The 16,196-nt window shown below is 38.9% G+C and overlaps 1 protein-coding gene across 2 annotated transcripts; it reads right to left on the bottom strand.

The window, feature by feature from the left end:
* Positions 1 to 8,423: 8,423 nt before the first annotated feature.
* Positions 8,424 to 15,193, bottom strand: LOC132484389 (cytochrome c oxidase assembly protein COX20, mitochondrial). 2 transcript variants are annotated; one of them, XM_060090881.1, is made up of 4 exons: positions 14,832 to 15,193; positions 9,748 to 9,862; positions 9,574 to 9,637; positions 8,424 to 9,111 (listed from the first exon to the last, which is right to left on the bottom strand). In XM_060090881.1, the coding sequence occupies exons 1-4, from the start codon at positions 15,054 to 15,056 to the stop codon at positions 8,970 to 8,972; spliced, it is 546 nt and encodes a 181-aa protein (XP_059946864.1). In that variant the 5' UTR covers positions 15,057 to 15,193; the 3' UTR covers positions 8,424 to 8,969. The 2 variants fall into 2 exon arrangements, with proteins under 2 accessions (XP_059946864.1, XP_059946865.1); XM_060090882.1 differs by having other exon boundaries at positions 9,021 to 9,111; positions 9,574 to 9,633.
* Between the last annotated feature and the right edge of the window lie 1,003 nt (positions 15,194 to 16,196).

A 16,196-nucleotide genomic window follows, 5' to 3' on the forward strand; every position in this document is an offset into this window, starting at 1 on the left:
GAATGGGTATCTCCTTAGCCTGCTGATTTCTTTTTCTTTCTAAAGAAAGTGGGTGGAGAAATTAATTTAGACGTTTGTTTGCAATAAAAAGAATTCATTTTACTCTCGTTTTGGGATTCTCGCCATCAAGGTTCAAAATCCCTTTATGAAACTCCCAAGAGGAGAAAATTTAAGTGTGTGCTTTCTGGACAGCTTATTCTCTGTACTTGGAACATTTAGGTTTTAAAAACTTAAATGTATACTGACAATTGACTTTTTAAATTATGAAGTAAAGTTGAATGCTTCCCTTCCCCTCCCCGCCCAGATGACTTTTAACATTTAACGAGGGGAAAAGGTACTGGCTGGGAGAAGTTAACACTCAGTTTATCGTCTTTACAAAATGCTAATGGCTGTCCTCAACTGATAATTATATATACATCTATATAATACATGAAACTCTGGGAACAGATGCTTTTAGAAGCCATCATGCAAGCCAGTCACTACTACACAACACTGCTAACTTAACTGTAGTTATGTGATAACATTAGATCCCCTAATTTTAATTTTATTGGGTTTGCACAGAACACTTAATCTTCTAAAGGACCCTCACTCATGTGAGGTGAGGAATCAGGAGTCAAACTGTAGAACTAAAACTTGACATCAGTTTAGTGTTTCATTGGTGTTTTAGGTTGCTTCTGGTAAGTATAGGTTTGTTTATATTTCTGACTGCTTAGGTTTTTGTTTTAGCCATTTAAAATCAGATTTTTAACTATTTATACTCCTAGGAATTTTCTTGCTAAAAGATGAGCTGGAGTTGAGTTTCAGATGATGGTGTAGGTTCAGTTGAGAATTTTTTGGCCTATAACCCTACAATTACCATTGGAATACTTAGCAGTACAAGATAGTGCCTCAGGGGCTTTTGTCTTTTAGCAATTAACTTACTGCTAGCAACCATTTGCATGAGTCTGCTTTTCAGTATACATCAGTATTACTGGGGTTGTATAGACTTATGGGGGTGGGGAGTAAGGTTTGTTGCTAATCAGTGTTTGTGTCCTAAATGTTTAGGTGCTATTGAAAAATCTTGGATATACCTTCTAGCTTAAAATTGCTTATTAAAGAATTCATATTCTAATCATCGCAGTGGGAGAGTGATGGCCAAGTGACATTTGGCAGGCTGTCATGCCTGTGTAGCACAGAAAATTTTGGGAAGAGAGATGGGATAGATAAAAATGTTGCCCAGGAAAATGTTAAGATTTAAGAAGCAGTTTCAAGGTCAGAATTAATAGTAACACCTGCATTTGTATGAAGTGACATAATCCTAGAGAGTATTTAAGAAATTAAGAAGAGGGAGTGCACCATACAGTAAATAAGAGAAAAAAAGTTGATGCCAAGTTTGGCAGAACGAGATCTGTAAATGAGAAACTTGGTTTATTGTTCACCCCTTCCCTACCTCCCCTCAGTGGCAAGCAAAACACTGAATAAACAAAAATTATCTGAACAGATGTCCCAATTATACCCTGAGAAAACTCACCTGTGAGATTGCTGTTGGTTTAAGGGATGCTTTCACTAGAAACTTCTGCATATAGTTACTTAATACCTATCATCCTGAGGCAAGAATTGGATTAGATTGGTTACTAAGATGTTAATCAGGAAAGAACAGAAAGTGCTTTAAGATAGAATACATAAAGTAACTGGAACTGTAAAAAGTTTTCTTTGTTGCTGGTAGGTTACGCCTTGTTACTCCTATCTAGCCTTTGGTGGCTGGCTCTGGCTCAGACCTAGGAGGCTGAGACCAGCTTCTGGCCCTGATATCCAGACAGCAAAATGGAACCTTAAAAATGAAGTATGAGTCAAATCAATTTGACATTGAAGTGACAAAAAGAAGCATATTAAATCTAGGAAACGATAAGCTGCCATTTGCCTAGGATCCTGTCTGAAAATAAATATGGAACTAGATGTCTTGAACACCAACAAGATTTTAAAGCTTCTTAAAGACAGTTTTCCTTGAAAAAATACTATTTTCAAGGAAAGGTAACTCGGTAGTATTTCTTTTTCACCTGTGGAGTTTACGTTCATGGACAGACTATTTTGTATTTGCCTCAGTTGTGGAAATTGACATTTTTCTATGAACTTTTACTTAATATAAATTGGCTTTTATCCTAGGATTGTTTTTATAACCAGTCCCATTGCACAAATGAGGAAACATTTTGATAGCTTATAAGGCAGTGGTATAGACATCTTTCACATGTAAAGATCTGTAAGGGTATTTCTGATGTGCTTTAAAAGCCTAAACCAGAATAAACTTACTAAGGAAGGCATGAACTTGTATCTTCAGTCCAAGTCGTAGTTTCTGGTATTAGACATAAAACACATCTTAAAATCATTAGTTTCCATAATTTCCTTCTTACACATTGAAATGGTTTGAATCTAAACTTGGTCATTGTTCATATTTCTGGGACTCTGGACTTTATAAAAATGGGTTTAGGTTTTAACATTTTAGTAATAGTTAATGAAAGTAAGGGTGTATGTTAATGGCAATGGCCTGGCAATAAGTTGCAATGCTTAGTTTATGTATTGGAACTCTTGCTTATGCATGAGTTTTAAGGGACTGTTAAGTTAGTGCTTTGAGTTAGAAGCTTACCAACTGCCTCATCTCTAAACAGCAATTTGGATTTATTAGGTTAAGCCACAGTTTCTTCAAATCATTAATTGCCTTAACTAAAAAATAGGTAAAACTACAATATCCTTGTGATGTGGAGAGCCTTTATCTTGGGTAATGTTCAGATGTGACTTTTTTTTGGCCCTGTCATTCCACAACTTCTGTGCTAAAACATGCAGGTAATAGATCTAGCCAGTTCAGTGCTTGAGTTTTACTTAGGCTGCTCTAATCCCCAGTTCTTAACTTAGTACTACAGGTACATGTTTACAAGACATAGTAAAAATACATTGTCCACCTAACTCCTGTTGAAGTGACATTTGTTTTATTAATCCTTACTAATCTTGATGTTTAAAAAGTAAATCCTTAAGAATTTGGAAATGACCTACAGTACTGATTGATGTAGTATGTATGTGTCCCCGAGTGTTGAGGTAGGAAAAAAATCAAAAACCAGCATCCCCAAGTATCTTAACATTAATCTTAAATTATAAACTTGTAAATTTGAACAGGAAATAACCTACCTTAAGATAATTTTTATATATTTTGCTGATTAGGTATGCTCTTTTATTTGGTGGTCACATTTAGTAAATTTCAACCATGCAGATAGCTGGATCTCAGAAAATAAGAGCTTTAGGTAGGAGGGAAATGGCTAACAAAGATACTTAAGTAGGCATGTATACTTTCACATCTTAGCTGATTGACTAAAGATACAGGGTGATAGGATATGTTCAATTAGTTTGCCCAAGGAATTAGTCCATGAGGAATGGTAGACTGGAAATAGGTGGGAATATTACTCATGATGTTAACCAGAATTACTCAAAAAAATGTAACACCTGTAAATTGTGCAGTTAGGTTGGGAATGTGCTGTCCACCTGGGAAGCTGAATAAGTACAACTTTTTGGCATTATGTAGACAGTTGGTGCTTTCACTTGTTGATTGTAGATCCAATATTAGGGGAGTAAATGCTGCAGATAACTGATAGGCCAGGACATCTGTGATCCGTTTGGTTAGGTGAGTTACAGGGACAAGAACTTAATCGTGTGTTTAATGTGTAATCATTTGTAATTATCACCTAGTATTACAATTTTTTTCTCCTTTTCATGCCAGGAATCAACATATACTTGCATCTTGACAAGGAACAGGGGTTTTGCTTTTAAACAAAACTGGATCTGTGGGTATGAGAAACTATTATAGTTGAAAGTGATGTGGGAATACCAGTCCAGGCAAATGGAGAAATGTCTTATGGAAAGGTTCAGTTAATTTGTTCAAATATTTCAGTTACAATCACAGCGCTACACCAATGGCACAGCAGTTATTCCTGAGCATGCCCAGCTTGGGTATCTGCACAACTGGATGTTATGAAGGGACTACAGGCCTGGAAAGCTAGCATAGTGTTTAAAACCTGTAAACACTGAACTGTTGTGGCATGTTCTTTTCGCCAATCCTCTAATACTCCATTCCGTGATCTTACAGGAAGTAAAATTAGTTTTGCCTAGTAAGATAATTTATACTTGCCAAGCACTTGAGAAGCACTGCCACAAAGTAGTATCAGCCAAAATTGTTTTCTTTTAAAAAAGCAAAAGCAATCAAGAACTTTGAGATGGCCAAGACATTTAACTTGCGTGGCTTTCATGAGAAAGAAAAAAGAGATACAGAGAAAGTGAGATAAAGTTAATACCTCAGAAGAACAGTTGAAGCTTACTTGAATGACAGGATAACTTTTTACAGTAGTTGTTAATAAGGTATCCTTTCAGTTGTCTGTAGTTAAGGGAGATGGGAGAGTCACGGTCAAGAACAACAAAAGGTTCCAACTTACTTTTTTTTTTTGGAAAAAATAAAAAATAATGTGCTGATTTAAATTTCATCTCCTTTTCCTTAGTCTGTCCATGTGAATGTGCTGTGTGGAAGAGTAAAAGGGTCCAAGTAAATGTGTTCCAGTGATTCCAATAGGTATTCCAAATTAATTGCTGCTTGTACATTTAACACATGTTATACTGGGCTTCCAGGATCACCTTAATTAGAACTCCTCTTATTTTAAAAAGGCAGGGGAAAGGGAGAAATTAGTAACTTAGGTGCATAGATTTGTAACAGGAAAGGTTCTCTAGTATCTCCTTTGCATACCTGAAATGAGGTATTTGGTGGTATGTTAGCAATTGGTGGTCCTCTTGCATAGGTTAAAGGCAGTACATGCAAATAGAGCCAAGTCCCTTTAAGGTTAAATCCTTATTCTAATGGTTCAAATTCCTTCTATTTAATGACATGTAAGACATTGTTTCAATATCCTCCCTACTTGTAGAGTTGAAATACTTCCTTACAATATTCTAATACAAAGATATCTAGGATACCTATGTCCTTGGGTTCCCCAAATCTTTCTACATCTGTATTAAATGCACAAATACTTTTGTTAGCTTATAATAACTTGGAAAATGATCTTTTTAGATAATGAAGTGATGTAAATTTACATGAAAGTACAAAAAAATCAGGAAGTGAAATTTAAGACAAGGACTTTGATTATACTAGTCCAGAGCATGTACTTTCTTGTTGCCCTGAAATTACTTAAAGACACAATAAGAAGCTTAGAAGAAATTAGTTTTTCCCACTACATACTTTAGAATAATGTATTTTGGTGAAGTGAGAGGACTTGGGTGCTGTAATGACTGAAAATATAACTACCAGGGTTTCCTCAGTGAAATACAGTTCTACTCTGTCAAATAAAAGCAATCTCTAAAGACTTTTGAAGAGCAGACAACTTAGAGTAAAAGGTAAAAACTCAAAGCCATTTCTGTTCATTTGAGAAAAAACAAACTAGAAAGGTGTTTTTAAATTAAAGCAAACTTAGAATTTAGATAGCAGAACACGTTTCATTTCACGTAAGACATTGTTTTTATGAACACTTAACCCTTTAAGAAACCAGTATATGCAAATTTGAATCCCCTAAGGGTAGGCCATATAATAGGTGTTTTACAACTTATAGAACTTAGTAGAAGTTATTCCTAGAAAAGAGTAGAAAAGATAGCTGCCTGTTAAGTCCATATGAACATTTAGTGAACAACAGAAACCTTTAATTTAGTACTTACAGTCACTGGTAGCTTTCTCAAGATAAAAATACTTGGAAAAAGTCATCTTTTAACCTCTAGAAAATAGTGGTTGAAAAGACTCAAACGTTTGCAACACTGATCAGTAGTGCTCACATTACGAACTTTAAAGTGTAATACTTTATTTAAAAAACAAAGCTTTTTTGTCCCTAAAGCTTGTCTTAAAATTTAAATATGGAACTTAATGCACAAAATAACCTGTGTAAGATACCAGTATTTGGGTGGTAGAGGATATTGTTATATATTATTACTGACCTGATTTGATGACCAATGGACCGTATTTTAAGATGCTTCCCAAAGATATTTTATTCTAGAGTACTATTAAAAACCACAGTTAAAGCAATCAGTAATTCTACTTTCCTCATTAAGGTATTCTGCTTTCCCAAAGTAGTTTACGTTAACATCACTTTTAAAGGGGTGTCTTAATCCCCATCCACCACAGATTTTTACCTAGGAATAGAAGGATTCAAACCCTATTTGATCCCTAGCTTTTTGCTGAAAAGTGCATAAACAGGAATCCTGAATTTATTATATAGACCTCCTCGCATAATAAAATCGAAGCAAAGGGAAACCAGCGATGGAGTAGAGGTACGTAGACTGAAGAGATGCTTGCAAATTAAATGATGGTATTAGGGATAGTCACATTTCTTGTTGGCGAACTTGGTCAATAGAAATCACAAGTCCAGAGAAAAGCTAGTTAATTTTAAATTCCCTGAGGTTCTTTTACTGAGATGTAAAGCAAGTCAAGGAAAAACAAAGAGGGAGGGGTGAGGGAAGGGGGGGAACTGCATAAAGCACTTAGAGGTAGTTAAAGTAGGTATGCTGCAAAGTTTTAAACCTACTAATTGCCACAATTCTATTTTAATCAGCTATTTAGCTGGTACCTACCGCTATATCACCTAGTGTGAAATTTCGGATTTAATGGAATAATGAAGGAAGCAGTGCAGCTGGAGGCTTCAAGTGGGCTTGGAAGGTAGGTTACTCTTTCAGCTTAAATTTGGAAAGTGTAAGCTTTTGGATGAGAGGGACTAGTGAACATTTAGTAATTAAACTAACGTGTTGACGCTTTATACCAGACATTTGATTGGGAATGTAAAGATAATTGACAGGGTTCTTGTAGCACAAGTCAGTGACCAACGCAAGTGCCAACTACTGTTAGTGGAACATGAAACAAAGTAGTGTGAGAGTCTAAAAGAAGGTGATGATCCTAATTCGAGAAGTTAGTGAGCAAGAGAGTGGAAGGTTATAGAGAGGAGGTAGGAGAAGGGCATTATAAGTGAAATGAAAAAATTTGAGCAGAGGTATGAATTCAGTTCATGGTGGCCAGAGGTACACTGGAGATGGGACTGGCAAAACTTCACAGTTTGAACTTGAAGTTGGATGGCAGAGTGGAAGAAGATTGGACTGGAGGGACCAGAAGTGGAAGTGTCAAGATCAACTTGGAGGCCTTGGAGGTCTGGTAGCAATGTTTTAAGGTCCTAGAGCATGTTGAATGGTCCAATAATTAATTAATGCATTTTGTATCATTTTAATAGGTAAAGAAGAAAAAATCCTAATGATTTTTAAGTTTATGAAATGATATTTGAAAAGTAATCCAAATAAGTAATTATATTTAAACTTCTGTTTTTATCCAGGTCTCCAGTTTATGCAGTCATTCTGCTGTGAAAATGAACGAACCTTGTTACTATTGAAGGCCTTGGAAATTTTTACCAGCTGAGAGATTTTTCTCTTACTCAGGGTAAGATGTAATCATAGTGTGCTAGAGCTGGAAGGGACTTGACTTACATAATCCATTTGCCTGATTTCATAAGTTACATGTTATCAAACTGAAGCTGAGAACATAAGCGGCCTGCACAGCTTGTTAAATATCAAATTTGATTAGTACTCATCAATTCCTCCACCCCACCCCAACTCATGCCTTTTAAAACATGAGTGACTGTCACATGGAATTTTTAAAATAATTGTTTAAGATCAATTTGAATAGTATAGACTGCACTCAGCTTTGATTTGTGTCAGTAACGGCAGGCAGATGATCTTGCAAAAACTTCCTTCTCTTTTCTAATAACCTTCCCTTGTTAATGTCCATGTCTTTCCTTTGGTGGCTGCCAGATGATTAGGATCAATAAAAATCTCTTAGAACATATATGCTTGACAGTGTCACTCATGATAGGGCATTTGATAAACCATGTAGCTTGTGTACCCTAACCCTCATAATGACAGCCATAAGGTGAGCATGGGAGGGAAAATGCTACTGCTCTTGTGAACTGGAGCAGGCCCCTACCTATCCTGAAAACGGATTCAGAACAAAGTAAAGTTTCAAAACATCTCTTCCTTGATCTGTTTAGCTCACCCGTGATAATCAGTAGGACCAGTAGCAATGCCATAATCCTATCCACTGGTGTCTTTCATACTTACCATTCCTTAACCAGAAAGGTCTCTAAGCCTGGGTTTTAAGTAATGTCGATATTTATTAAACCAAAAATGATGAATGAATGAATAAATGCTGTGGACTTAGTTGGGTGCTTTTTTTAAATGGCAGCCAGTTGAATTATAAATGTCTTTACATTAATGGAACAATATGTGTGTAATTCTGCAGTATTTTCCTTTGCACCAAACAAGTTTCTGAAAATATTTTTATGTGTGCCATGTACATATTTAAGTTCTACTTAAAAATAAAAATTCTGCATACATCTAAAAAATATTTAGAGCAGCTAAAACCACCTTTCCTTTCCGAGAGATGACTCACCTGTTGAAGTGGAAGAATAGGGTCAAGCAATGGGTACATTTTTAAAATAACAATTGCAAAGTGACGACCCATTAGTTTTAAGTCTGATACAACATCACTGGCTTTAGAAATCAGAAAGTATCCCCTCATTTTTAACAGGGTACAGTAATACAGTTGTGATTTTTGTTTTTAAGGCAAGATTTAACATCGAACTGAGATTTTATTTCTTGAAACGTCAGGTGTACTCACTGCTTACTATAAGGAAACACTTTTCTAAGCATGTTAAACACGAGGTTTATTTTAAGTATGAGCCCACTATGTGCTATACTGATAGTAGTTACAGGGCCAGAATAAGTTTGTAAATATTCATACACATGTAAAAAAGACTACAACTTACACATACTTTATTTACTTGGTTGAAAGCCTTGTGGTATATAAAATGCTTTCTAGAGTTGATCTCGGCTTTGTTCACACCGAAGTGAGTTGTATCTGGGTTTTCTGTGCTCAAGACTGCTCAATTGCTGCTGCTGCCGCTGTTGGTTTGTTTTCTTTCAGGATCAAGGTGGGTACTTTCATATAAAATCTTGTTTTTAATTCCTTCTCTGGCAAGTCTTTCCTGGATTCTTAGCTTTGCATAATTATACCTACAGTGGAACCTAGTAAGGAGAACATGAATAAATTATTGATATAACATACCTGTGGAAACTAATTTGAAATTTGTAATCAAAATTTTTAAATGCTTACAGATGACTGTCAGTGGTTGTGAACACATTCTTAAGGTAGCATTTTCAGATGTTATGCCATAGGTAGGGATTGAAATGAGCATTAGGATAAGATAAAAGGTTGAGGCCTTCCTAAATGAAGTATAAACCCTGACATGGCATTAATGCAGTGCCTAATGTCATGCATTCATCTGTTCATTTGAAAAATGACACAAAATGTGTGTATATATATACATATTTAAAAGATTAAAGGCAGTCTGGCAATATCATTTTGTAAGATACATTTCAGTGAGGGTGGGGAATCTCAGTGGGAGGTTGCTCTGAGTAGAGCATGTGCTTTGGAACTAGATAAACCTATTACAATCGTGGATCTTCTTGAATACTTAGCACACATACCAGCATCCTAAAGTCACCAAGATAAATCCTCCTATTCCAACATCACATGATCTTCTAATTCTACCTGTCAAAAGGAAGCATAAACACTAATACACTGCATGTTATAATACTTCATCTAGGAAAAAAACTTAAGAGAAACATGTTTTTTATGCATAGAGAGAAGCAGATACTCACTAGTTAACAAAAAGTGTCCAAGGCCAGCCACAACAGATCCTAATGAGCCATACAATGTCGAATCCCGTGCACAGGGGACGTTTTCAACATCTAAAATTCCTAGGAGCTTAAAGGGCTACGAAAAATAAAAAAAACTTAGATTGGACAAGAGAATATTTTATTTTAGGTTTGGCAAAGATTAAAACCATCTTTAATCATCCTGCTTTGGTATATAATATGAATCTAAAATGGAGACCCTGAGAATTTGACCAGAAAGTCCTAAGCAGGTAGGGTAAATTAAACCTAAATTGATTATGGTACCATCATTATGCTATAATTTGTTAATCAACTGGTTTGGAGATAAGGTAAGGGCATACATCATTTTATGAGCTCTTTAAACATCTGTATGAAATCATTTGGGGATTTGGCTATCACTGAAATTTAAAAGCAGCATAATTTCCTTTTAATAACCTGAGACACATAGATGGGAAAAGTGAAATTGTCCTAACCATGTTGCTTATAATATTAGTATACTGCTGTTTTAAATTCCTTTAAGGACTGCAGATTTTCTGTGTTAACTAGTAACAACACATCAGTTGTGTCTGTAAGAATAAATGCTTTGTGTTAAGACAAATCTCGTCTGTTTCTTGCCTGTGATATGAAGTTGCCGTTGATTGTATTTCTTTGTTGATAGTACATGGTAACCACACCTAGGTGTGATGAAAAAAGCTGGAAATCTAGAGGGTTGGATTTTATTCTCAGCTCTGCCACTAACTTCTGTAACCTGTAGGACGTATTTTTTTATCTGGCCTGCAATCTGTAATGAAGGGGTTCAGCTAGGTGATAATTTAAGTTCCTTCAAGTGCTAAAATGAATGGTTTTAAAATTATATAGTCTTCATTGGATTTATGGATTTGTTCTCCCTCATTAAAAAATACTGCCACTTTAAGCATAACATTTTCCAACTTGAATGTCTTGTCACTCTCACTCTGTACTTAGGGGTTTTGGGAGGGCAGGACAATTTTTTTTTATAAGTCACTTTTGTTTTGCTACAGCATTCTATTCATAAAAAAAAAAAAAACTTAAGGTACTGTTTTCAGTTAATGTAGCTTTTAAAAAGGAATCCACTTGTCCATTCTTTGGGATGAGATATACCTAGATGGTAATATACTGTAAGGGAAAAAGAGTGGAAGAAATGGGAAAAGGACAGTAAAGGGCAAGTCAGATTAAAGGTTGAAACATGAAGGTATTGTGTTTGCTTTGGCTCAGGCTTCTGCAGGAAAGACAATGTGACTCCTAATAAAGCAAAAGTTACATACTCTTGGATCATTATGTTCCTTTTTTTCTTGCCTCTGCCCGCTCCCTCCCCGCCCCCAACATGTTTACTTCATGAGCACAGCAGGTGCTCACTGAAGTTGCAGACTTGAATGTTAAAAGGCTCTTTAGTACAAATCTTCATGTACAAAGAGGTTGGGATTTAATTCTGCTTCTAGTCTTTTCATTTAATTTAGCAAAAGATGATGGTTTCTCACCCTCGGGTCAAGAGCCAGGTGGAATTTATGGCCCCGGAGGGGAAGGGAGAGTGTGATCTGTTCTGCAGCTAGGCCATTGCCCTGGGGGAAGGATGCTAAATAGACTGAGATGGGGTGGTGGTGTTTTAATGTCAGATCTTAGAAGCGAGTGAGACCAGCTTCTACCACGGGATAGAATGTTAAGATGGCTTTCGTATTTAAGCAGAGAGAAAGAAAGGAACTATCAAGTGTTGGCCGCAGCATGCCAAACACTGCACATCTCTGCCAAAGACAGCACTTCTTTCAAGGCTTCTGGGCTTTTTCATTTGGATTCCGTTCCATAATGGAGCCCTAGTGTGACCCCAGGATACACCAGAATCTGCAAACTTTGCGGGGGGGGGGAACATTTGGATAAAATTATCAGCCCCAGTTCTTTGCCAAGTGTGTAGAATAAACTTGCTGAACATCTGAAATAGTGCTGTTTGTTTAAATCAGCTAGGTAGGTAACTTTGAGCTTTTTAGAGATTTTCAAATCCCACCCTCAGATTCTGACTCAATAGGCCCCGGGCATTTATGTTTAGGAAACCGCCCACCCCCCAGACTGGGAGAAACACTGCTTTAGAGATTTTAGAAAAGTAAAATTTTGAAATTGCAGATAATGGAATAATCCAGTTTATTTTGAAAGATAAACATCCTTTTTAAGTGGTACCTTCTAAAACCAACAGTGTGGGTTAGAGGCCAAGGATGCTACTGCTAAACGTCCTACAATGCATGTATCACCTACAAAACTGCCTTGGTCAATGTCAGCGCCAAGGTTGAGAAGCCAATGCTTGTCTAATACCATAATTTAGAGGTGCCAAGGACCTATTAGTGCCCGGCCCTTTATATCCCTTGTTTTTAATTCTCACAAACTCTTTGTGACATTTTCTCTGAAACAGGCTCAGGGTTTAAGTAGAAGGCTAATAAGTGCTCGCAGAGTGGAAGTGGAAGTCAGTCTAACCCTGAAAGCCTGTCATTCCCACTGCAGCATTTAACCCTTTGGTTTTTTAGTAAACACCAAGGTTCACATATACTGTAGATCTGCAGTTTGTATCAAAACTGGGTAAGGATGTACAAAGACTTTTTCCCCTTTACTAGTAGGGAATTTTCAGCCTCCTGGTAAAGTTGGAGTTTCGACTGCTGATGACTTAAAAGCAAGTATGGAATACTGTAATGAAGTCTTGAGCTTATATTTTTGAGAGTACACTGAACTTTCTCAGAAATGAAAATAAAGAGTCTAAGCCTGAAGTCACTTTGAAGTTATGTTTGTAATGTTCAAGGCATTTAACATTCCTCTTTTATTCCGTAGTTGTCTGCAAACTTAAGGTTCACCTGCTATTAACAAAGCCTTTAAATGTAAACTAAAATTACAGACTTTTTGGTAAGCTAATATTTTTAAGCTTAGACTTAGAAAGGCAGCCTTACCAACACACCTTGATGGAATTAAGGGAAGCTCAAAAAAATTTCTAAGCCAGAATGCCAATTTAATAAATTATAGGAAACAGATCAGATCAAATTAGAGCTACTTCATTTCCCACTGTTAAATGTATCTGCATCATTGCTCATAGTCTGCCTTTCCTTTTGTTTCAAAGGAGCAACTGGCCCTACTCCTATTTAAAACTAGTCCTCACTTTGCAGTTGATTACCTTCTCCACTCTCAAAAGACTGCTTCTATGGTTATCCCATCTTTCATTTGCATTACTTGTTTTTCCTCCTTTTAATAATCTCCAATCTAGAAACATACAAAATAAATCCCCCTCTCCTGACACCCTTTCCCCGCAAGCCACCGTCCCATTTTTCTGTTCCCTGTCACTGCAAAACTAAAGTTACCTGTGTGTGCTTCTTCACTTACAAACCTATGTTCCCTTTAACTTGCTTCAACCAGACATTTACGAACTGTACTCGACGGAAACAGCACCACTGAGGTTTTCTAAAAGACAATCGTTTTGCAAAATCCATCATACTTTACATCTCAGCACATGTGGCACAGATAATCATTTGTTTTTGAAACATTTTCTTTGGCTTCAAATACAGTATTAATCAAAAAAAATTTTCATGTATTTCTTTTCTTGATTCTCAATGGGTTAAACGACCCTCAAGACCCTAAAATGACAGCAGTTATCTCCTATCAAAGGTGGACAACCAGATACAAAAAGGATGAAAGCCCCATTCAAGATCCCAGTGTTCTCACAAAACAATGTAGAATTTTGTGTTTGTAGTCATGGTGCCCCTTGAGATACGCAAGTTTCAAACAAGGGTACATTCTGTTAAAGTAAGCATATTCCAAATACTATGTGAGACATTAAAAACAGAAAAGGCACCAACAGTGTATAAACTGACAAAAATTTTTTGAAAAAAAAATATGGAAACAATTTACCCAACATTTATTCATAACCATGTGATGAGCTAGGCCAAATTTAGATGGAAAATTCCCCAGAGAAGCAAGAACACTGAATAAGTGATCAAAATTTTCAAGCTGAGCAGAGAATATCCTAAAACTATAGGTGCAGTGTGGCACACAGTGTGGGTCTTAAATAAATATTTGTGAATCTAATTGATATCTCTCTATGGCTTAACTATTTAAAATTTTCTTCTTCCATTACCTTTTTGAAACACGTTATTTACTCTGCATTGAGGATATAAAAATTGGGTTCCCTGCTCTTAAGACACAAATTAACTTCCAGTATAATGCTATAATGATCCAGCAGTGTACAAGGTGTCCGGGAGATAGAAGCAGAAGCACCTCAGTCTCCTGAGGAGTCGGGAAGCCCTTGAGGGGAGACCGGAGATAACCCTGTTTAGCTTTAATACACCGGAGAGGAAAGCATGAGAAGAGTCACACGGGTTAGTTAGGTGATGAGCTTTGTATCACAGGCCGAGAAATTCGTATTTATCCTGAAAGCAATGGGCAGCTACGACTGGTTTTAAGCAGAGAGGTGGAATTATGCATTTTACAGGGTAGCCCACAAGGACGACTGTGGAAGGTGAAGCGAGAAAGGCAGAGCAGGAAGACATGAATGCCAGCCAGCGAAGCTATTGGATACATACGATACTGCATCCTCCACGTGGTCGAGTGAAAACAAGGTTAACGGGAAAAAAATCTCAATCTTTTCATCACCCTCCTGCTCTGGATATAAATTCACTCGAATATAACCAAGTTCTCATTCCTCAGCATTTACCGATTCCTCTGTTAAGTGTTGTGAAGTATACAGCCTTAAAGACAAGGCACCTGTCCTCAGCTTTTAAATCCCTCTCTTTGCTAGTAAATTACAATATGAGGCCCCTGTCAACAAAACTTTCTTTCCAAAGGGATCAGTCTTGTGACCTGCAGTAATCTATCGGTACCGGTCCCCTCATCCTCCTAGTTTGGGTCACTTAAATCATGGCAATTAGGATAAAAATGTCGCGGGATGGGAGGAGGGGAGCTGTTCGATTGCAGAGAAGCTAATGACACGTGCTTCCGGCCCGGGTCTCCCAGCTCTAGAGCCCTCGTCCTTAGGCGCCGCCCGCCCGTGCTCCGCGCGCCCCGCCGCACCCCGCCGCAGCCCGGATTACCTTCCCCTTCCCGGGCTCCCCGGCCTCCGGCGCAGCCGCCATGGGGACAGTCGGCGCCTCCACCCCGCCCCGTCGCCGCCGCTGGCGCCGTGAGCGGACGCCCCGCCCCGCCTTGGCCAGCCCGGCCCGCGCCTGCGTTCGCGCTGTCCGCCATTTTAGGGAACGTTTCCCAGTCTCCGCGGCGGCAGCACCGGCCGAGCCGATTGCCTTTGGTGTGGCCGCCATTTCCTTTGTTCAGTTGAACGGATCACGTCTTCTCTACCGGGGCTCTCCCCAGCCCGAGGGCCTGGACCAGGGGAGGAGGAGAAGGACTCGTGAAGCAACCGCGCACCCGGACTCTTGACACTTAGAGGCTGCGCCGTTTCCCGCCCCCGCCCCTCCACTCGCCCCAACCGCCATTTCTAATTGTCGTCCGCGCGCGTGCGCTCGCTCCCGTGCGTGGGCGCTGGGCGCGCGCGGCGGGGCGGCCGGGACCGCGCGGAGCGGGCGCGCGCGCCGCCGCCGCTTTGTCCTGGGAACGGGATCCCCCACCCCGCCAAGCCCACGGCCCGGAAGTCGGCCCGTACTGGCTTGCGGCCCGCGTCCCCTTCGTGTCCTTTGTCTTCCCGCCCCGGGACGAGTCCTGGGCGACCCCGGCAGCTCCACCCAGCGCCAGCCACCGTTTCGCCCCGAGCGAAAGTGTGGTCCAGCGCTCACACCGCTTACTCCCTGCTTTGGCTTCTTCAGGGAGGGGCTTTAAAATAGCGCCACTCGGCTTGCCTGAAGGAGACTGGGGACAAAATGGAGGGAGGACCTTGTCAGTGAAGACGCCTCAGGACGTTTGTGCCCGCCGTGCAGGCGGGGAAGGCAGGCGGGGTGAAGTAGAAAAAGGCCTGCGACACGCGTTGTTGAATGTTAGGTAGTGTTCCACGTATACTCCGCCCTACGACTGCGACTTAGCGTGAAATCTGCGTATTTGAGACAGCAGTCGTCTGGTGTGAGATAGGGCTTGACCGCTTTCTCAACCCTCTAAGTCAATACAGTTCCTTTTCCCGTATTTTTTTTCTATGCACCGTAAGGAAAATGTCCCTATCAAAGCCATAATTATGCCTTCTTTGTTTATGTACCTTTATATTTCAAAGTATATTCCTGAGAAAATGTTCAAGCTTTAGAGTGTGTCATTGTGCAGAGTCATGCTGTTGTGCACACAGTAAGGGCTGGATAAGGTTCGCGGTGATTGCTTGCTATCAGCTGTCAGTGAGGTGTTTTCTTATTCCTTATGCTTTCCTGATCATTTAATACCTTTCTACAAACCCAGTAAAACACACAATTTACGACTTACGTGTGAGTTTTTTTAAAAAAATAAGTGACTTTGGGGGAGATTAA

Source organism: Mesoplodon densirostris, chromosome 2 (genome assembly GCF_025265405.1).
Source record: "Mesoplodon densirostris isolate mMesDen1 chromosome 2, mMesDen1 primary haplotype, whole genome shotgun sequence".
Classification (NCBI taxonomy): Eukaryota; Metazoa; Chordata; class Mammalia; order Artiodactyla; family Ziphiidae; genus Mesoplodon; species Mesoplodon densirostris.